General features: G+C 44.5%; 1 protein-coding gene across 5 annotated transcripts; it reads right to left on the bottom strand.

The window, feature by feature from the left end:
• Positions 1-17,099: 17,099 nt before the first annotated feature.
• Positions 17,100-22,793, bottom strand: LOC109733350 (protein DETOXIFICATION 21). Of its 5 annotated transcripts, none has more exons than XM_020292553.4 (9): positions 22,345-22,745; positions 18,981-19,522; positions 18,755-18,841; positions 18,569-18,625; positions 18,239-18,477; positions 17,986-18,104; positions 17,771-17,857; positions 17,516-17,634; positions 17,100-17,448 (listed from the first exon to the last, which is right to left on the bottom strand). In XM_020292553.4, exons 1-8 carry the CDS (start codon positions 22,648-22,650, stop codon positions 17,554-17,556), a joined length of 1,518 nt encoding a protein of 505 aa, XP_020148142.1. In that variant the 5' UTR covers positions 22,651-22,745; the 3' UTR covers positions 17,100-17,448; positions 17,516-17,553. The 5 variants fall into 5 exon arrangements, with proteins under 5 accessions (XP_020148142.1, XP_020148143.1, XP_073356262.1 ...); XM_020292554.4 differs by having other exon boundaries at positions 17,100-17,415; XM_073500161.1 differs by having other exon boundaries at positions 18,981-20,062; positions 22,345-22,732.
• Between the last annotated feature and the right edge of the window lie 1,191 nt (positions 22,794-23,984).

The raw sequence follows: 23,984 nt of genomic DNA, 5'->3' as shown, positions 1-23,984 counted from the left end.
TCTCGTTTCCGTGTTCCGGCATCCCAGTGATCAAATCACACTATGTCTGGCCAGACGATGATGGATACCGTAATACCGAGAGGGCCCGAGAATATCTCTCCTTCGTCGGAGGAGCAAATCCCAATCTTGAGCTATCAAGTTACTTGACACACTTTTCCATGAACCCGTAAGCCGCCGTAATAGCCACCCATTTACGGATGACGTTTAACAAACCCCAAAGTTCATGAAGCAAGCATGAAGAAACTCGATACTCTCATGGTCTAAGGAATCATGCAAACGTTAACCATCTCTGTGTTATGCACCATTAATTTGTGACGAATGAATCTCTTGGCATAACATCAATCCTGGTCGATTCAACACAAATGTTCTCTTAACATTGTGCCCTCAAAATTGCTGGCATAGACATGCCCATGATCAGGAAAACAGAACCATCATGCAACACTTGAGCTAGTCTTAGAGGCCAGACTAGGAATACTTCTTACCGTTTATTATTCCACACATGCATATGAGTCTTCCTCCGTGCCTCGTGGATATTGCAGACTCGAGAATCATTGCAGTTATAGCATGGAACATAAACATAATTATGAACTCGGAGATAAATAATATCATTTATTATTGCCTCTAGGGCATATCTCCTACATGATCTAAAGTTGACACTCTTCCAAACCCACTTTCAATATTATTGCAAACACTATTATCAATCTTATATTCATCATGGGGCTTAAATAAATTTTCAAGATCATAAGAAGAATCTCCCCAATCATGATTATTGCAACAGGTAGTGGACATAGCAAAACTAGCATCCCCAAGCTTAAGGTTTTGCATATTATTAGCATAATTTACATCAATAGAATTTATAATAAAATCATTGCAATCATGCTTTTTATTCAAAGATCTATCGTGAATCACCTCATAAAGCACTTCATCACAATTTTCAGATTCACGGATTTCAAGCAAAACCTTATAAAGATAATCTAGTGCATCCAAATCACTAGGAATTGGTTCATCATAATTGGATCTCTTAAAAAGATTGGCAAGCGGATGAGGATCCATAGATATTAGCTTCTATGTTTAGGAATAAATACTCAACTATTTCAACCAAACGAGCAAACGAGCCAAGTAAGACATCAAGGCAAACGAAAAGGCGAACGGAAAAAGGGCGAATAAAACGGCAAGGGTGAAGTGGGGGAGAGGAAAACGAGAGGCAAATGGCAAATAATGTAATGCGGGAGATAAGGATTTGTGATGGGTACTTGGTATGTTGACTTTTGCGTAGACTCCCCGGCAACGGCGCCAGAAATCCTTCTTGCTACCTCTTGAGCACTGCGTTGGTTTTCCCTTGAAGAGGAAAGGGTGATGCAGCAAAGTAGCGTAAGTATTTCCCTCAGTTTTTCAGAACCAAGGTATCAATCCAATAGGAGGCCACGCACGAGTCCCTCGCACCTACACAAATAAATAAATCCTCACAACCAACGCGATAAGGGGTTGTCAATCCCTACACGGTCACTTACGAGAGTGAGATCTGATAGGATAATATTTTTGGTATTTTTATGATAAAGATGCAAAGTAAAGTAAACAAAATAAAAACGGCGCCAGAAATAGCTTGTTGTCGGGAGATTAATATGATGGAAAATAGACCCGGGGGCCATAGGTTTCACTAGTGGCTTCTCTCAAGAGCATAAGTATTTACGGTGGGTGAACAAATTATTGTTGAGCAATTGACAGAATTGAGCATAGTTATGAGAATATCTAGGTATGATCATGTATATAGGCATCACGTCCGAAACAAGTAGACCGACTCCTGCCTGCATCTACTACTATTACTCCACACACCGACCGCTATCCAGCATGCATCTAGAGTATTAAGTTCATAAGAACAGAGTAACGCCTTAAGCAAGATGACATGATGTAGAGGGATAAACTCATCCAATGTGATATAAACCCCATCTTGTTATCCTCGATGGCAACAATACAATACGTGCCTTGCTGCCCCTACTGTCACTGGGAAAGGACACCGCAAGATTGAACCCAAAGCTAAGCACTTCTCCTATTGCAAGAAAGATCAATCTAGTAGGCCAAACCAAACTGATAATTCGAAGAGACTTGCAAAGATAACCAATCATACATAAAAGAATTCAGAAGATTCAAATATTGTTCATAGATAAACTTGATCATAGACCCACAATTCATCGGTCTCAACAAACACACCGCAAAAGAAGATTACATCGAATAGATCTCCACAAGAGAGGGGGAGAACATTGTATTGAGATCCAAAAAGAGAGAAGAAGCCATCTAGCTAATAACTATGGACCCGAAGGTCTGAGGTAAACTACTCACACATCATCGGAGAGGCTATGGTGTTGATGTAGAAGCCCTCCGTGATTGATGCCCCCTCCGGCGGAGCTCCGGAACAGGCCCCAAGATGGGATCTCACGGGTACAGAAGGTTGCGGCGGTGGAATTAGGTTTTTGGCTCCGTATCTGGTAGTTTGGGGGTATGTAGGTATCTATAGGAGGAAGAAGTACGTCGGTGGAGCAACAGGGGGCCCACGAGGGTGGAGGGCGTGCCTGGGGGGGAGGGGGTAGGCGCGCCCCCCTACCTCGTGCCCTCCTGGTTGATGTAGGGTCCAAGTCCTCTGGATCACGTTCGTTCCAAAAATCACGTTCCTGAAGGTTTCATTCCGTTTGGACTCCGTTTGATATTCTTTTTCTGCGAAACTCTGAAATAGGCAAAAAACAGCAATTCTGGGCTGGGCCTCCGGTTAATAGGTTAGTCCCAAAAATAGTATAAAAGTGTATAATAAAGCCCAATAATGTCCAAAATAGAATATAATATAGCATGGAACAATAAAAAATTATAGATACGTTGGAGACGTATCATTGATGGTTAACAAGACCACTAGTTTCAAGAAAAGGGCAAAGGGAAGAAGGGGAACTTCAAGAAGAACGGCAAGCAAGTTGCTGCTCAAGTGAAGAAGCCCAAGTCTGGACCTAAACCTGAGACTAAGTGCCTCTACTGCAAAGGGACTGGTCACTGGAAGCGGAATTGCCCCAAGTATTTGGCGGATAAGAAGGATGGCAAAGTGAACAAACGTATATTTGATATACATGTTATTCATGTGTACTTTACTAGTGTTTATAAGCAACCCCGCGCTATTTGATACTAGTTCAGTTACTAAGAGTAGTAACTCGAAACGGGAGTTACAGAATGAACAGAAACTAGTTAAGGGTGAAGTGACAATGTGTGTTGGAAGCAGTTCCAAGATTGATATGATCATCATCGCACACTCCCTATACTTTCGGGATTAGTGTTGAACCTAAATAAATGTTATTTGGTGTTTGTGTTGAGCATGAATATGATTTGATCATGTTTATTGCAATACGGTTATTCATTTAAATTAGAGAATAATTGTTGTTCTGTTTACATGAATAAAACCTTCTATGGTCATACACCCAATGAAAATGGTTTGTTGGATCTCGATTGTAGTGATACACATATTCATAATATTGAAGCCAAAAGATGCAAAGTTAATAATGACAGTGCAACTTATTTGTGGCACTGCCGTTTAGGTCATATTGGTATAAAGCGCATGAAGAAACTCCATGCTGATGGGCTTTTGGAATCACTTGATTATGAATCACTTGATGCTTGCGAACCATGCCTCATGGGCAAGATGACTAAAGACTCCGTTCTCCGGAACAATGGAGCGAGCCACTGACTTGTTGGAAATAATACATACCGATGTATGCGGTTCAATGAGTGTTGAGGCTCACGGCGGGTATCATTGTTTTCTGACATTCACAGATGATTTGAGCAGATATGGGTATATCTACTTGATGAAACATAAGTCTGAAACATTTGGAAAGTTCAAAGAATTTCAGAGTGAAGTGGAAAATCATCGTAACAAGAAAATAAAGTTTCTACGATCTGATCGTGGAATATTTGAGTTACGAGTTTGGTCTTCAATCGAAACAATGCGGAATAGTTTCGCAACTCACGCCACCTAGAACACCACAGCATAATGGTGTGTCCGAACATCATAACCGTACTATATTAGATATGGTGCAACCTATGATGTCTCTTACTGATTTACCACTATCGTTTTGGGATTATGCATTAGAGACAGCTGCATTCATGTTAAATAGGGCACCATCTAAAATCCTTTGAGACGACACCTTATGAACTGTGGTTTGGCAAGAAACCAAAGTTGTCGTTTCTTAAAGTTTGGGGTTGCGACGCTTATGTGAAAAAGTTTTATCCTGATAAGCTCAAACCCAAATCGGAGAAATGTGTCTTCATAGGATACCCAAAGGAGACAGTTGGGTACACCTTCTATCACAGATCCGAAGGCAAGACATTCGTTGCTAAGAATGGATCCTTTCTAGAGAAGGAGTTTCTCTCGAAAGAAGTGAGTGGGAGGAAAGTAGAACTTAATGAGGTAACTATACCTGCTCCCTTATTGGAAAGTAGTTCATCACAGAAATCTGTTCCTGTGACTCCTACACCAATTAGTGAGGAAGCTAATGATGATGATCATGTAACTTCAGATCAAGTTACTACTGAACCTCGTAGGTCAACCAGAGTGAGATCCGCACCAGAGTGGTTCGGTAATCTTGTTCTGGAGGTCATGTTACTTGACCATGACGAACCTACGAACTATGAGGAAGCGATGATGAGCCCAGATTCCGTGAAATGGCTTGAGGCCATGAAATCTGAGATGGGATCCATGTATGAGAACAAAGTGTGGACTTTGGTTGACTTTCCCGATGATCGGCAAGCCATAGAAAATAAATGGATCTTCAAGAGGAAGACGGACGCTGATAGTAGTGTTACTATCTACAAAGCTAGACTTGTCGAAAAAGGTTTTTGACAAAGTTCAAGGTGTTGACTACGATAAGATTTTCTCACTCGTAGTGATGCTTAAGTCTGTCCGAATCATGTTAGCAAATTGCCAAATTTTATTAAATCTAGCAAATGGATGTCAAGACTGCATTCCTGAATGGATTTTTGGAAGAAGAGTTGTATATGATGCAACCTGAAGGTTTTGTCGATCCTAAAGGTGCTAACAAAATGTGCAAGCTCCAGCGATCCATCTATGGACTGGTGCAAGCATCTCGGAGTTGGAATATATGCTTTGATGAGTTGATCAAAGCAGATAGTTTTATACAGACTTGTGGTGAAGCCTGTATTTACAAGAAAGTGAGTGGGAGCACTACACCATTTCTGATAAGTATATGTGGATGACATATTGTTGATCGAAAATAATGTAGAATTTTCTGGAAAGCATAAAGGAGTATCTGAAAGGAGTTTTTCAAAGAAATACCTCGGTGAAGCTGCTTACATATTGAGCATCAAGATCTATAGAGATAGATCAAGACGCTTGATAAGCTTTTTCAATGAGTACATACCTTGACAAGATTTTGAAGTAGTTCAAAATGGAACAGTCAAAGAAAGAGTTCTTGCCTGTGTTACAAGGTGTGAAATTGAGTAAGACTCAAAGCCTGACCACGGCAGAAGATAGAGAGAGAATGAAAGTCATTCCCTATGCCTCAGCCATAGGTTCTTTAAAGTATGCCATGCTGTGTACCAGATCTATTGTATACCATACACTGAGTTTGGCAAGGGAGTGCAATAGTGATCTAGGAGTAGACCACTGGACAACGGTCAAAATTATCCTTAGTGGAATAAGGATATGTTTCTCGATTATGGAGGTGACAAAAGGTTCGTCGTAAAGGGTTACGTCAATGCAAGTTTTGACACTGATCCAGATGACTCTAAGTCTCAATCTAGATACATATTGAAAGTGGGAGCAATTAGCTAGAGTAGCTCCATGCAGAGCATTGTTGACATAGAAATTTGCAAAATACATACGGATCTGAATGTTGCAGACCCGTTGACTAAACGCTCACAAGCAAAACATGATCACACCTTAGTACTCTTTGGGTGTTAATCACATGGCGATGTGAACTAGATTACTGACTCTAGTAAATCCTTTGAGTGTTGGTCACATGACGATGTGAATTATGGGTGTTAATCACATGGTGATGTGAACTATTGGTGTTAAATCACATGGCGATGTGAACTAGATTATTGACTCTAGTGCAAGTGGGAGACTGAAGGAAATATGCCCTAGAGGCAATGATAAAGTTATTATTTATTTCCTTATTTCATGATAAATGTTTATTATTCATGCTAGAATTGTATTAACCGGAAACTTAGTACATGTGTGAATACAGAGACAAACAGAGTGTCACTAGTATGCCTCTACTTGACTAGCTTGTTGAATCAAAGATGGTTAAGTTTCCCGGCCATAGACATGAGTTGTCATTTGATTAACGAGATCACATCATTAGAGAATGATGTGATTGACTTGACCCATTCCGTTAGCTTAGCACTTGATCGTTTAGTATGTTGCTATTGCTTTCTTCATGACTTATACATGTTCCTATGACTATGAGATTATGCAACTCCCGTTTATCGGAGGAACACTTTGTGTGCTACCAAACGTCACAACGTAACTGGGTGATTATAAAGGTGCTCTACAGGTGTCTCCGAAGGTAATTCTTGAGTTGGCATATTTCGAGATTAGGATTTGTCACTCCGATTGTCGGAAAGGTATCTCTCGGCCCACTCGGTAATACACATCACTATAAGCCTTGCAAGCATTGTAACTAATGAGTTAGTTGCGGGATGATGTATTACGGAACGAGTAAAGAGACTTGCCGGTAATGATATTGAACTAGGTATTGAGATACCGACGATCGAACCTCGGGCAAGTAACATACCGATGACAAAGGGAACAACGTATGTTGTTATGCGGTTTGACCGATAAGATCTTCGTAGAATATGTGGGAGCCAATATGAGCATCCAGGTTCCGCTATTGGTTATTGACCGGAGACGTGTCTCGGTCATGTCTACATAGTTCTCGAACCCGTAGGGTCCGCACGCTTAAAGTTCTGTGACGATCGGTATTATGAGTTTATGTGATTTGATGTACCGAAGGTAGTTCGGAGTCCCGGATGAGATCGGGGACATGACGAGGAGTCTCGAAATGGTCGAGACGTAAAGATCGATATATTGGACGACTATATTCGGACATCAGAAAGGTTCCGAGTGATTCGGGTATTTTCGGGGGTATCGGGGAGTTACGGGAATATGAGGAAGAAGTAATGGGCCTCATGGGCCAAGTGGTGGAAGAGAGGAGGCAGGGCGCGCGGCCCCCCTAGCCCAAACCGAATTGGACTTGGGGGTCGGCCCCCCTTTCCTCCTTTTCCTCCCTCTCCTTCCTTCTCCTTCTCCTCCTTCCTTTCCTCCTCCTAGTAGGAGTAGGAAAGGGGAGTCCTACTCCTACTAGGAGGAGGACTCCTCCTCCTGGCGCGCCCTACAGGGGCCGGCCGGCCTCCCCCCTTGCTCCTTTATATACGGGGGCAGGGGGCACCCTAGAACACACAAGTTGATCTGTTGATCTCTCCCAGCCGTGTGCGGTGCCCCCCTCCACCATATTCCACCTCGGTCATATAGTAGCGGTGCTTAGGCGAAGGCCTGCGTTGGCAGGAACATCATCACCATCATCATGCCGTCGTGCTGACGGAACTCTCCCATGAAGCTCTGCTGGATCGGAGTTCGCGGGACGTCATCGAGCTGAACGTGTGCTGAATTCGGAGGTGCCGTACGTTCGGTACTTGGATCGGTCGGATCGTGAAGACGTACGACTACATCAACCACGTTGTGCTAACGCTTCCGCTTTCGGTCTATGAGGGTACGTGGACATACTCTCCCCTCTCGTTGCTATGCATCACCATGATCCTGCGTCTGCGTAGGAATTTTTTTGAAATTACTACGTTCCCCAACAACATCTTAGTAGTAGAATGCAACGAACGATTATAAGCAAATTCAATATGAGGCAAGCATTTTTCCCACATTTTCTTATTATTCTTCAAAACAACCCTAAGCATAGTAGACAATGTTCTATTGACTACTTCAGTTTGTCCATCAGTTTGGGGTGACATGTAGTACTAAAAAGTAGTTTAGTCCCCAACTTAGCCCATAAACATCTCCAAAAGTGGCTAAGAAATTTAGTATCACGATCTGAAACGATAGTATTTGGCACATTAACAGCATCATCGCTTTTATGACATGGTATAGAGTGTGCCATTTTCGAGAATCTATCCACGACAACGAATATGCTATCCCTCCCCTTCTTTGTTCGAGGTAAACCTAAAACAAAGTCCATAGATATATCCTCCCAAGGAACACTAGGTACAGGCAAAGACATATATAAACCATGAGGATTGAGTCGTGACTTAGCTTTTTGACATGTAGTGCAGCGAGCAACAAAACGCTCAACATCCCGTCTCATCTTTGGCCAAAAGAAATGTGTAGCAAGTATATCCTCCGTCTTCTTCACGCCAAAGTGTCCCATTAGTCCTCCTCCATGCGCCTCCTGCAACAACAAAAGACGAACGGAGGTAGCTGGAATGCATAGCTTGTTAGCACGGAACACAAATCCATCATTAACGACGAACTTGTTCCACATTCTTCCTTCTTTACAATTCTGCATTACATCTTTAAAATCAGCATCATGCACATATTGACCTTTGATGGTCTCCAAACCAAATATTTCGAAGTCAAGTTGTGAAAGCATAGTATAGCGACGAGACAATGCATCACAATAACATTTTCGTTACCCTTCTTGTGTTTAATGACATAAGGGAAAGTCTCAATGAATTCAACCCATTTAGCATGTCTACGATTCAGTTTAGCTTTACTTTTAATATGTTTCAAATATTCATGATCAGAAAGTATAACAAATTCTTTGGGCCATAAATAATGTTGCCATGTTTCTAAAGTTCGAACAAGAGCATATAATTCTATATCATAAGTAGAATAATTCAGACTAGGCCCACTCAATTTTCAGAAAAGTATGCAACAGGTTTGCCATCTTGTAATAACACACCTCCTAATCCAATCCCACTAGCATCACATTCAAGCTCAAAAGTCTTATTAAAATCAGGAAGTTGGAGTAAAGGAGCATGTGTCAACTTATCTTTCAATACCGTGAAGGCTTCTTCCTGTGTGGTACCCCAAACAAAAGGGACATCCTTCTTTGTAAGCTCATTGAGAGGTGCAGCAATGGTGCTAAAATCTCTCACAAAACGCCTATAGAAACCAGCGAGTCCAAGAAAACTCCTCACTTGTGTGACCGTTTTGGGCTGCAGCCAACTCTCAATAGCTTCAATCTTGGCTTTATCAACTTCAATTCCCTGTGGAGTAACAACATAGCCAAGAAAAGATACTGGGTCGGTGCAAAAGGTGCACTTCCCAAGGTTACCAAACAAACATGCATCACGTAGAGCAATAAAAACAGCACGTAAATGTTCCAAATGTTCTTCCAAAGATTTGCTATAAATCAATATATCATCAAAATAGACTACCACAAATCGCCCAATGAAAGCACGTAAAACTTCGTTCATTAGTCTCATGAAAGTACTAGGTGCATTAGTTAACCCAAAAGGCATGACTAACCACTCATATAAACCAAACTTAGTTTTAAATGTTGTTTTCCATTCATCTCCCAATTTCATACGAATTTGATGGTATCCACTACGCAAATCAACTTTGGAGAATATTGTAGAGCCACTCAATTCATCAAGCATATCATCTAGCCTAGGAATAGGATGACGATAACGAATAGTAATATTATTAATGCCTCTACAATCAACACACATACGCGACGTACCATCCTTTTAAGGCACTAGTATAATAGGAACAACACAAGGACTAAGAGATTCGCGTATATATCCTTTGTCGAGCAACTCCTGTACTTGACGCATAATCTCCCTCGTCTCCTCTGGATTGGTACGGTATGGTGCACGGTTGGGTAGCGATGCACCGGGAATTAAGTCAATTTGATGCTCAATACCTCGAATAGGTGGTAATCCTGGTGGCACGTCTTGTGGAAAACGTCAGCGAACTCCTGCAAAATGTTAGTGACAGCAGAGGCAAAGAGGAAGGAACGTCCTCGAATGAAAATAATGCCTCTTTGCACACAAAAGCATAGCAAACAGATTTGCTAAAATCTAGCTTATCAATATCAAATTTTGTGGCAAGTAAACATGCACTTTTCAATTTAATTTCAGAAGCAACACTAGATGGTTTATTATTAGGTTTCATTTGTTGCTCAAATTCTTTTGCCACAATCTGATTTTCACTCTTATTTTTCTCCTGTTTTGCTTTACTAGCTCTATTAATATCATCTTTCAAAATGGAATCAGGAGTCATAGGAAGCAAAATAATATTTTTATCCTTATGAACAAGAGTATACTGATTGTTTCTACCATGGTGTACATAATTTTTATCAAATTGCCATGGTCTACCAAGTAATAAGGAACATGCTTGCATAGGTACCACATCACAATCAACATAATCATCATATGTAGAGATACTAAAATGCACACGAATAGTACGTGTTACCTTAACCTTGCCGCTGTTGTTGAACCATTGGATGTAGTAAGGATGTGGATGTGGTCTTGTGGTGAGAGATAACTTCTACACCATCTCCATGCTAGCCAAGTTGTTGCACCTCCCTCCATCTATGATGACGCGAATAGAACGGTCCTTCACAACTCCCTTTGTATGGAACAAATTATGCCTCTGATTTTGCTCAGCTTGTGTAACCTGCACACTCAAAACACGTTGAGCAACCAAACATTCATACCTATCAGCATCTTCAGGAGCCATGTATTGCGTCTCATGATCAGAATCATCTCCACCGTGTTCTTCACGTGTAATAAGAGCTAAAGTCTCCTCATCATAGTCACTAGCGGACTCATACCCACCATCCTCAGTAGCAATCATCACACGCTGAGATTTGCATTCTCTCGCATAATGACCTCTTCCCTTACAACGACGACAAATAATATCACTTGTGTGCCCTGTTGATGCCATGAAAGAAGAAGAGCTCTGTGCAGGCCCGGCAGGCGTGCTCTTGGCAGATAGTGGTGGTTGTGCCTGCTTTCTTATATCACGGTTGGAGGTGGCACCTGATGGAGGTGATGGTGCAGTGGAAGTAGAGGATGCACGTGGTGTCCATGATGAAGGTCGACCTGTAGAAAAGTTAGTTCACGCCAATGCCTGTCGATCCTGCACTTCACGTTCAGCTTTACAAGCAAGATGGAATAAACGAGTGATATTATTATACTCCTTATACTCTAGAATGGTCTGGATCTCTCTATTTAATCCACCCATAAAACGTGCAAGCATAGCTTCATTATCCTCAACAATACCACATCTAATCATGCCAATTTGTAATTCCTGATAATATTCCTCTACAAAAAAAATTCCTTGTCTTAAACGCTGCAATTTTTGAAGTAATTCACGTTGATAATATGGTGGAACCCAACGAGTACGCATAGCAGTTTTCAAAGCAGCCCAAGTAGTTGGAATATTATTCGGGTATAATCTACGATGTTCAGACCACCACACACAAGCAAAACTAGTGAAAGCACAAAGTGCAGCAACAACACGTCTCTCCTCGGGATATTCTAAACATGTAAATTGTTGTTCGATTTCTAACTCCCAAATAAGATATATATCATGAACATATCTACCCTCAAATGGTGGAATATTCAATTTCAGTTTAGGAAGATGGTCATGATCTCGTACCTGAGGGAGAGCCCTACCATTGTGATTATTTGCATGTGGACGACCTAGTGGTTGTGGTGCTGGTGGTTGCACGTAGTTCTGATTTTGATCAACCTCATCCTCGTAATCTCCCGCATAATCATCCTCCCCCTCATCAGCAGCAGGAGCCACAGAAGTATCAACAGCAGCACCAACAGTTTGGCCAGGCTGAAGAGGGACACGACTCGCTCGGCGGAGGGCTGTTTCGCGATGTGGAGGTAGTCGTTGTTGTTGTTGTTGCAGAGGTGCGGCAGGTGCAACCGGTGGTGGAAGACGCGCAAGCAGTTCATTAAATCTGTTATCGAGCTTTGTTTCGAACGTCTTCTCAAGGCCAATGATCTTCTCCATGGCCTCTTCAAAATTGTTCAGCACATCTTGCACCTGTTCAGTCATCATTTGCTGAAACTTATCATGAAGCTCCTTGTTCGTTAAGTTCTCCCAGTCAATCTCGTCGGCTTGTGATCCTGGCATGGTTAGCAGCAATAGAAACACAAAAGAATATGATCCTATAGACTACTAACAAGTGGTGGTGGTGGTGGGTGTCACAAATCCGTCAAGCAACTCTCAAATTCTTACCAGTTCTTACCCAGCAGCACGCGATGATCGGCAACCGATGTACTCAAAACTCTCAAAGCTTGGATAAAGCGATTACCAGGGAGAGTCAAACGCACGATGTAGATGTATGTGGAGCTGGGAAGGCTTATAATATGGTAGCAAAAAGGGTCAGCAATAATCAATTCAGAGATGCAAAGTTGAATAAACGCTCAACGACGGTACTGTGCTAGTCCTAGGCTAGACCGTGCTAGAGACGCGAGCCTAGAACACTAACAAAATCACGGCGCTGCATGTAAACAAGGGAAAAGCACACTCTGGATTTTTTTTTGCTCTTTTTTTGGCGCTCCTTTTTTTGCGAAAAATCACTATAATGGCGAGTGTCTCAAAACTCTTCTCAGGTCAAAATGACAGGATGGGCATGAAATTTTTTGACTATTTTTTTCGGAAATCAGGGCAGCGACGACGAAAAAGTGCGACAAAAAATCACTATGATGGCACGTGGCTCAAAAGACTCAGAAAAGCCTAAAAATAGGATAGGGAAAAAATATTTTTGATCGCCAAAATTTTGGCCTAAAAACTGTCCGGGGGTCTCCAGGTTTTTTTTCCCGAGACCTACTCAGGCAAGGAAACACGAAACGGAAAAAAGATGGATCTCGAAAACAAACCTAATATGAAAAGAACTCGGATTGGTGGTGGATATATGGTGGTAGGATATGGCAGCGGTGGTGATATATGGTAGCGGTGGTGGTATATGGATACAGATCGGTGGTGGTATATGGATACGGATTCAGAGCGGTGGCGGATAAGCGGTGGTGGTAGATGGCAGGGGCGATGATGATGGCGCGGCGGCGGCGTGACAACTTATGACCAGAACTCGAAACTCTAAAAGACTAGACTCTAAGACCAGCAACTTGACACGACAATGCAACCGCAAATTCAACAAAGCAAAAACCCTAAAAAGATTATGCAAAGGCTCATATTGGTTTGGATATGATGAACTAACCTTAATTTTTTTGTGGCCTTTTCGTGGACTATAGGTATGAAAAACAGACTCGATCTAAACTACGAAAAACTGTAAAATCTCACCGAGCAACCTGGAAATCTGATACCACTTGATAGAGGTAAAGGTGTCCCGTCTTTCGATGAGATGGTGGCTATCGTTTTGGAGGAAGTCGACTTTGACGATCCGACTACGAACGTGCGAGGACGTCGTGCCTTAGCAATCGCTAAACCAACTCCGAGAGGTTATTGACCACGCCGGAGCACGATCAACATGACCACGAAGGTCTGTTTCCTGCAAGCAAACGAAAAACAAGCAAGAAACTAAGATTACAATTTGGATATTGCGAATATAAGAGGAAAGCTTTATTGATCAAGGTGGGGTTCTGTGACGCCTTTATCTGGTCGTTGAACACAAACGAAGTACGCGAAGTTGCAGCTATGGCGAACTTTAATCTAAACAAAACCCAAAGTCTAAACGGTGCCCTAAGGGCTGTATATATGGAGGAAGAGGGGGAATTTCGTGGCCCTTGGGGAAGGGGTCCGAAACCAACCCTATCTCTTGTTTCCCCACACATACGGACTCTAAAAACAGCCTATACTATGTATTTCGAAATTACATGGGCCTGGCCCAATAATAAGGTGACGCAGCACCTAGATAGCCTCTGGACGAAATTTATGAAGTGGCATCTTGTATATTTCGTCCAACGATTCATGCACTCCTTATGGTGGCTTCAAAGTCCTGAAATCATCACTTGTAACTCCGTTCTTGTTCCCCTTGCACATGCCATCAACTCCATGCTTGTTCTTGCTCCAATGTTCATCCTTCTCCAAGCTAGGCCCTTCATTTGTAAGCAAAACAAATGTATCCAATTTAGGCAGCATCATATTCTCATGAACATTAGAATCATTACCAAGAAACGAAAGTACCTGGTAATTTAATTGGCGTGCGCGAGCTCTAGTAATTGGTCCAGTATATGTAACAGTAGGGGCTGTGGGTGTAACAATGGTATTGATGTCCTGATCACACATAAACCAAGATCACTTGCCTCTACAAGATATCCAAAAATATTCTTCACACCAACCCAACACCTTTCCATTGGTGATGCATTTGTATCTATCTGACAATTCACTTCTGATAATATTTCATACCTGGTGCAGTTTGCTAGATACATTAGTGCTTCATTGCACCATGATATGGAGACTCAGTTCCAATACCCCTTCATCACCGCCCTTAGGTATAAATGAGTATTTAACTGTATTAATCAAGAGATCTCACAACCTAATTTCTTTGATGGATGTGATTTATCCATGTTGAACTTTTCAACAATCTTCTGGATAAATGCAGATCGATGAACAAGTATTCTCGAAGGAATATGCTCAAGTTCCAAACTTAATCAAAGTTTGGTCTCAACCAAATATTTCATCTGAAACTACGTCTTAAGATAATTTGTGTGTCTGGTGTATTTCTTGTGTAGTGCCGATGATAATCAGATCATCAACATACACAAATGATGCAAAATCCTTCTTTGAATTTCTGGATGAGCATATATGAGGAATCATCATTTTTTGAGTAACTCTTCTAACAAAGGAACCCACTTCATTCGATTATACCACATTCATCCCGACTGCTTTAAGCCATATAATGACTTTTGAAGCTTTACACAATACACGTTACAATTAGCTTTCTAATTCAGTATCTTCGTTCCCTCAGGAACTATCATAGAGATATCTGAATCAAGTGACTCATACAACTATGCAGTCAGGACATCCATCAGTTGAATATACAAAATTAATATTCATTGCAATAATATCAAATATCAGAACATCGTTCTGCTAATAACATGAGAATATGTTTCATCTCTTAAAACGACGACGGGTCTCTGCGTGAACCCCTGTGCTACAATCCTCACTTCGTATCTTACCACCTCACTGTGTTCGTTCTTCTCATGAACAAAAAACTCATTTTGCTCGCCCACCGAGCAAATTCAGAAGGGTGGGTATTACTGATCAAGTCAACACTCATCTTCTTGAGAGCGAGCTCAATTTATCCTCAATTGCTACCTTACTTGGGTCAACCAAAGCGCTCAAGGCACTCAACCATGCATGGACTGAGGTTTTGGATCCAATCCAAACTCTTTTGCAATTCTCAAGGATAAACAAGAGTCGAGAAAATGTAGTCTTTCTATTATATAATTCTCCTGAATCCACATAAATACTGAAGATTTATTCAATACCTAAGGACAGGGTATCGGACAACTCACAAATGTAGGGGATCTATTGTAGCCCTTTTTGATAAGTAACAGTGTCAAATCGAACAAGGAGCAGAAGCAATTGGTCAGTATATTTCATCTAATCTCACGTCAGCCCAGCCCGTACAATCTGTAAAATCAGCGCGTACGTCTAGCAAAGCCCGTCCGTCATTCTTGCCAGTCGGTGCCCTGGCCCTTCGTCGAAGCTCTCCTCGACGGTGCCTTCCCACGGTCCTCGACTTGGTGTTGGGGATCGCCGTGACACGCCGGCCAGCCATGCTTCTAGGCAGCGCTCATACGCCGAGGCTCTCTTAGCGCCACCCCTTGGAGATCGCTTGGCTCGTAGTGTGGACAGTTGCGTCTTCCCTCTCGCTCCGGTTGAGCAGGATCTCCTTGCTGCTATGCTCTCGGCTATGCCGGCGGGCATCGATCCGTGGCCTAATGATCCTATGCTTGATGAAGCAATGGCGCCTTCGCCTCAGGTTTTGCCTGTCATCCTTGGTCCTAGGGACTGCTTCGCTTGGGGCGATGACATGTGGTTCAGCCATGGTGCCTCGTCCGTAGGGAGTGAGGAATATGTTGATCCTATGTGCTCGGAGGCTACTCTTCTGTCGCCACACCATGGAGGCTCCTCCTCGTCTTCTGTGGTGCACTCCCTTGTACGTCTGATGCCGAGTCCAGAGGAGCCGCTCGGTTTCAACGCGCCTGATGTTCTGGTTGAGCCTATGGATGAGGTGTGCAATGTTGTTGCGAAGGTGGCGCAAACTAAAGCGGCACCACTATCTCTGGAGGATTTTCTCAGCAAGGTTACTTGTTCGCTCCCACAACCTCTGCTTGGGACCCCAGTGCCTTCGCATGGGGAGAAGAATGGCGGGCGACGGAGCGGGCGTCTGGATAAGAAGAACAAGGCGTGCAACATTCCGACATCCAAGCGTGCAGAGTATAGAATGTTGGAGGCTTTTGATGAGTTGCCGGAGGTCAGCAAAGCAGAGGGGCCAGAGCAAAAGATGCAAGCATACCTGGACATGTACAAAAAACCGCTCTCACCGCAAGTGATCGAGGCGTTGAGCTCTTTGGCGAGGATTGCTGGGAAGTCAAAGTTGGACCTGTCAGGATGTTTTCCACCTGATAATGTTAGCACATGATTCTTTGAGACCGAGTCAGAAGAGTCTTTCGATATGGACAGTTTCCCTTCGGCGAGTGGCAATTATCTTGGTTGCACTTGAGCCTCGCCTAACTGCCTTGGGCTTGGGTGCTTTGGTGTCTGACTCTGATGATGTCCCTTGATGCTGCAGTTGTCTTGTCCCTGTCCCTGTCCCCAAGTTCTAGTGCCTTTTTTCTCGTTTTCTTTTTTTCTTTCTTTTTGGGTTTTCATTCGGTTTTCCTTGATTAGCCGAGAATGTTAGGTTTTCGGGTCCGGTTTTCCTTATAAACTGGACCAACTCTCTTCTTCTCAATGAAATGCAGGAACCCCTGCCCCTTTCGAGGTGTTCTCGAAAAAAAAAAGCCCGTCCGTCAGAGAGAAATCTCGGATAGTCTTTATGCCTAACTGATTGTTTGATAATTACACCAAGATACCTGATGACAAGACCAAGCGAATGCAATGGATATAGAAACACCATGTTTACTAATCACAACCAAAATCAATCAATACAAAACAACACTAGTGCCACCAGCCCACAGCGATCCAAGGCATATTTTACATGCTGAAGGAGTAGTAGAAATTACAGAAAATCAAGTGCCCCTTGAGTAATACACCATCTGTTCCTAAATATAAGACGTTTTTGCAGTTTAAATTGAACTGCCAAAATGTATAATATTCAGAAACAGAGATAGTATGTTCTTCCTTCTCTAGTGGAGCCTGCGTCACTGACTCACTGTTACCGTTTGCTCGATCTTGAGGAACAACCTCCGACATGTCTGCGCCTACAAATGTTCCATCCATTCATTCTTGACATACTGAAAGAACCGTAGTTAACCTCTGAAACGCCGCGAACTCCGATCAAGCAGAGTATGCATGTTCTACCTTGATGCCGATTCATTACTTGTGCCGGATTTCTAATCTTATGGACTTGACCTTGAATCTGACTTTCCATTGTTCCCGTCCATGTACCATCTCTTCAATCTCTCCTGAGTAACCTCCACCTGAAATGATAGAATAGAAACCATAATTGAGTACATCTCCTACTCATGAAGAATTCTCTTCAGTAGATAAGTCATATGAGGACTTTACTTAACAATGTTTGATCACAGTGATGATCGAACAGTTAACCAAGCTAACCTGCTTATCCCAGTCGGTCCTAATTGTTATGAACAGAAGCACAATTGTTTGGACCAGTGTCCCGAGAAGCATGCCAACCCAAATGCCCTGTAACAACAACCAAGGAGAGTTAGGACCACAACATAGATCCAGGAGGCACAAGGACAAATGATTTTAGTAACTAGTAGTCGACTGATAGATACAACAGCAATGTCCAAAATAATCATTCATCTTACCTTCACATGATATCCAAGAACATAACCTAGGATTGCTCCAAGAGGGATACCAATCAAGTAATATGTTGTGATGTTAACATAGGCAACGACACTTTGCCAACCCGCACCAACAGCAACACCTATCAAACAGCAATTTATAGTATCAGTAAACCAAATGACCTTTCATCAGTATGACAGGCAAATCGTTTGCCTCGTTTCGAAAAAAAGTAAGCCAACCAGAAGATTTGGAATTTAGTCAAATGCTAAAGCAAACCTGATAGCACTGGTTGAACACTGTTCAGCAAGATGGAGAAGGCCAGAAGAGGTGACAGGTCAGCAACTAAGGCAGCTACCTCCTCACTCGTGGTAAATATGTAGGAAAGCTTCCCACGGAAGAAAAGAAAGAACACGAACAACACAAGGCCAATTGAGAAAGAAGTGGCGACGACATTTAAGATGGCGAACTTGGCCCTTTTTGCACTTCCTGCTCCGAGCTCATTTGCCACACGCACTCTATAGCACACAAAATCATTATCATCAAAAATCTGAAAACTGATTCAGTCACATGATACGAGTAACAGAGAGCTCTAAATCAACAAGTTACCCTGTTGCAGCCAAAAAGCCGATAGAGATCATCATCTCCCAACCATTGATGTTAAGGCTGCAGATTTCACAGATAGAAACCAGAGTACCTAATTAGTTGATATGCAATGGCAGGGAAACAATATGAAACAATGCAATGACAATATGAAATGATGAACTGTGAAGTAAAGTAATAAGTATGTATTACCATATTGAAAGAGCGTCAAGTGCACTCTCTGCATTCTTCATGTACCCGGTCAGGAGCACCAGTATGGTGCTGTACCACAATTCCAAACTGAAAAGGCAAATGGGCAAAAAAAAAATGCATTATTGACAAGGACGGTGAAGTATAAAATGTCGACCCACACTTGGTGAGTAGGTACACTTAGGCAGCTGAAATAGTATATATAGTGAAAGCTCAAGTTTGTTCGTACAAGAGCATCACACCAGAGGACAGAGAGAGCTTGAAGATAGGGACGAGGTCGGTGAGTGCTGTGAAGGAGAACCCCGTCCACGTGAGAGGGCAGCCACCGAAGAGGACGAAGATGAGCTGCCCGAACGCAGGAATCCACATGGCGATGACCATGGAGGTCATGACCCCGGCGAGCCCAAGGTGCAGCTTGACGGTCAGGAGCCACGACAGGAACAGGTGGAGGCCGAGGTTGACGAAGGCGAGGTAGGTGATGATCATGTTCTTGCTCTGCGCCTGCAGGTACATCTGCAGCGTGAAGTTGAAGACGCTGGCGAACATGACGGGGATGTACCAGATGGAGATGGTGCCAGCGACGGCGCTGATGGTGGGGTCCTGGCCGATGAAGACGAGCAGCGGCTCGGTGAATATGAAGATGGGGAGCATGAGCACGGCGCAGCCGCTTAGGATGATCCAGGACCGCTGCAGGTAGATGCCCATCATGTGGTACTGCTTCGCCCCGTACGACTGCCCGCACAACGTCTCCAGCGCGCTCGCCATGCCCAGCTGCATTCAGTTTACGCACGTTATTAGTAGTTGTGTTTGAGATCATCAGACTTTTCTGGGTTGAGACAAATTTGTTTCTGATGCAGTGAAGACTCTGAAATCTCTGAACTGGTGCAATGCCACTGGTCTACCGGACAAAGAGCACATGGTATTAAGTAGTAGTAACCCAGACCGGCTCAGGATGTAAAATGGAAGAAAAATCCAATGGGGTTATTTTAACCGAAAAAGGCTTTCGCCCCGCTTTATAAATAAAGCAAATCGCCAAAAGCACATACAAGGACTAGTTCAGAACACACACCCAAGTCGCACAACAATAAATCCAGAGGTACTGCTAAGGGCACAGCTCAACAAGCCCAAAACACACACGAAATAAGAGACAGGCTCAGCCGGGGCCAAGGCCGGAGAGCAAACAGACGACTAATCAGGCTCAGGCGGAGGCGGCGGTGGTGGCGGCGACAGGCGGACGGCCATCGAGCGGAGGTCGGCGATGAAGGCGGAGATGGCGTCCCGGTCCCGAGGGCGGCTAAGCGGCCGCCAGAGCTGCAAGTAACCAGACAGTTTGAAGAGAGCGTCAGTAGATCGTCGAAGAGGGGAGCGCTGAATCACAAGCTTATTGTGAATAGTCCAGAGCGTCCACGTGAGGGCCCTAATCTCAAGCCACCTAATGTGGCGAGAGGACAGCGGGGAGGCCTGTAGCTCGGTGAAGAGGTCGGGGAAGTTGGAGTGGCACCAATCCCCACCAACCGCCTCTCTAAAGCAGCTCCACACGAACTGAGCAGACACGCAGGAGAAGAATATGTGGTTCGAGTCTTCGGGGGTATCACATAGGGGGCAGAGGCCAGAGCCCGGGCCATTGCGCTTGCGGACCTCAACTCCAGACGGCAGCCGGTCGCAGATCCATTGCCACATGAAGATCCGGATTTTAAGGGGAAGGCGAATGGACCATGCCGCCTGGAGGGGCGGCGGGGCGGAGGATGGGGCGATAGCCGCGTAAAGGGACTTGGTGGAGAATTGACCCGAAGGCTCAAGGCGCCACCGAACCTCATCCGGGCCAGCATCGACAGCCGGCTCATGGAGAGCAATACAATCAAGAAGCTCATGCCAAGCGGCCACTTCCGGGGGCCCAAATGGCCTCCGGAACGCGAGGCGCCCTAAGTCAATAAGGGCCTGTTGAATTGAGATTGTAGGGACTACAGCGATGGAGAAGAGGTCGGGGAAGCGGGCCGCGAATGGAGCGTCACCCACCCATCGGTCAAACCAGAACAAGGTCGCTGCTCCCGATCCGACCGAGACAGAAGTCCCAATGCGGAGGACGGGGAGCAGTTGGATGACCGACTGCCAGAACTGGGATCCACCCGAACGTTGACAGAAGGCCAGAGGCTGGCCACGCAAGTATTTATTCCGGATGATGTCTAACCACAGACCGCCATGCCCTTGTGAGATGCGCCAGAGCCAGCGGGAGAGGAGGGCAATGTTCATGCGCTTCGAGCACATGATGCCAAGGCCTCCCTGCTCCCGGGGCTTGCAGATGTCGGGCCAACTAACCATATGATACTTCTGCTTGTTATTGTCCCCAGCCCAATAGAAGCACGATTGGATTTTAGCGATCTCGTGATGGAGGGTCTCGTGGAGGCTGTAGAAGCTCATAAGGAATAAGAGGAGACTAGAGAGCGAGGAGTTGATGAGAATCGTCCGGGCCGCCTTCGAGAGCCACCGACCCTGCCAAGGCTCAATGTGCGTTTGCAACTTGGTCACCGCAGGACGAAGGTCCGCCACAGTGAGCCGAGAGTCACTAATGGGCGTTCCCAGGTAGGTCGTTGGGAAGGAACCCAGGCGGCAATTGAGGCGGTTGGCAATGTCAAGGGCCTCAGCCGGAGAATAGCCCATCACCATCACATCGCTCTTGTCGAAGTTGATCTTAAGACCAGACATTTGTTGGAAGCAGAGGAGGAGGAATTTAAGGCTAGCGATGTCCGTATCCGAGCCTTCGACCATGATGATGGTGTCGTCAGCGTACTGGAGTAGGGAGATGCCAACGCCCCAGTCAAATGGGGGGTGATTCCACAAATATGGCCCGCGGCCTTAGCCTTGTCCAAAATGGCCGCAAGAGCATCGACCACCATATTAAACAGGAACGGGGAGAATGGATCACCCTGCCTCACCCCGCAGAAAGTGGGGAAGTAGGGGTCGATCTCCCCATTGATGTTAACGGCAGTGCGACCACACGAGACCATCTGCATAACCCGCCTCACCCACCGGTCATCGAAGCCTTTCCGCAGGCTTTGACATGGGGTTGTTTTCGCTGAAAGAAAAATCCTATGGGGTTTGTCCCGCTTTGACATGAGCAGTGACTTGAAAGTACTACGTTTACCAGAACTACTTTACTTTTGGTGTACAAGTCGACAGCAAACTGGAGTTTGATTTGCCAAAAATGAAGAATACGGTGCCAAGCATGGACCACGATACAGTTGGCGTATATATTTGCGCGCACATTTCCTATCAATATCATGTCGTGTCACATCATGGGTATCAAAATGTGCTACTTGCACATAGAGAAACCGTGTTCTATTTGCGAGGAAACACTGTTCTTAATTCTTATTCTGCCCCGTTGTTTGTATGTTAATGATGATGTTGAAACTGTCTAGGGACTGAAGCAGGGGCGCACTCCTGGTTTGGTTCTACAAATTTAATCAGTTTTTGTGTATATACAGTAGTACTAAAAAATTAAGCAGTTCAGTTATGGTCAAGCCTTAATTCTTTGTCAGATTGAAGCAGATCATGATGTTGGCAAAAAGGAAGAAGCAAACCAGGAAGGTGATTACCAGTATGCCGTTGCTGAAGCGCATGAGCACGGTGGAGACGAGGGCGTAGGCGGCGAGCTCGGTGGGGCCGATGTGGCCGATGAAGGCCTGGCTGATCACGGTGACCCCGAAGGTGGAGAAGCGCGTGCAGATGGACGGCCCCGCCACCGCCCACAGCTTCCGGTTCTCCTCCAGCAGCTGACGCCCCAGCCCCACCTCCTCCTCTTCCGCCCCTCCGTCGCCGACCATGTCACCCCCGCCATTCTCCGCCGCCGCCGGCCTGGGCTCCAGCAGCGGGGCCTGGCTCTCCTCCTCCCTCTTCTCCATTGGCTGAAAGGGTCAGTGAATCAGCCACGTCTATCGTAGAATCTTGGAGAGAATCTGATCAAGGCGCGGATTTGGCACACGCAGCCAGGCCTAACAACGGGCAGCCGTCTTTATAGAAGAGTCGGCGAGAGAGAGAGTTCGCTGGTGTCGGGGGCGTGCGTGCGTGGTACTGGTAGATGCGACGCGAGGACGAGTTTGCCCCTGTGGCGCCTTCTGCTCCTTGGTTGGTAGGGAGGGCAGGACGGGCAGATCGGGCGTATGCGCCCGGCCATTGGTCACCGGCGTTTACACGCCCCGCGGTTCAAGCCAACCTTAACCTGTGGCGTTCCACGGTTCCAGCGCGCGGTCTGGGCGCTGGCACGTAGACGCCTGGACCTCGCCGGTCGTGGCAGTGGCACTGTCGCTAGCTCTCGTCAGTACGCACGCCGGCCGTCCAACGCAGCAGCTGAACACGTTGGGTGACGGCTCACGACGAGATTCATTGATGGCCCGCATATGGGGGCGGCTAGTCCCGAACATTTAATTTTTTTTTGCGAGAGAAACATTTAATTGGTCATACATATATTATAAACTTGTATACTGTTTTATCAATTCCTGAAAATACTACTCCCGTGCAGTGGAGGCGTGGGCTGCGGCCGAAAATTCCGCAATCCAGCTCCCGCACCCATCCTCCGATTTCCACGGATCAATCCACGATGGCACGTCTTCCTCCGATTTGTTTTCTCCCCTCATTTTTTTTATTGGAACTTTCTCGTCTCGTTTATGTCCAAGGATTTGCACGCAAACTCATCCCACGCCTCCGTCTTAGCTGGCCGATCGCCCCAGCATTTATGGTCATACATATAGTGTTATATACTACTTCTGTGTATTTATCAATTCCTTGTATCCCACCATGCTCCAACTTTTGAAAAAATAAATCACATTTAGATGTTTCAAAAAAAAATCTGTAGATGTTCACCAGACATATGTCTACAAACTCTAAACAATTCAGATCAAAATTCAAAATACTCATTGAGAAACAAAAATGACAAATCTAGAATGAATAGTGTCAAAAGAAGACAAAACATGACCTATGTCAGGAATGACACTATTCACATATAGATTTGTATTTTTTTTGTTTCTTGATGTATATTTTGAATTATAATCTAATTCTTTTAGGGGTTATAGACATATGTCTTGTGAACACCCACAAGTTTTTTCAGAAATTTTTGAAACATCAAAATGTGACTTTTCAAAATGTATAACATGGGATCATGTGAAAGGTGGTATCACTTGATATCCACCCATATGTACTACTCCTACTAATTTTTTATTCTGAAAAAACACAGTGCATA

This window comes from Aegilops tauschii, chromosome 5, assembly GCF_002575655.3.
Source record: "Aegilops tauschii subsp. strangulata cultivar AL8/78 chromosome 5, Aet v6.0, whole genome shotgun sequence".
Taxonomy (NCBI): domain Eukaryota; kingdom Viridiplantae; phylum Streptophyta; class Magnoliopsida; order Poales; family Poaceae; genus Aegilops; species Aegilops tauschii.
Note: the sequence above shows the minus strand (reverse complement) of the source record. Positions and strands in the feature narration are given on the sequence as shown.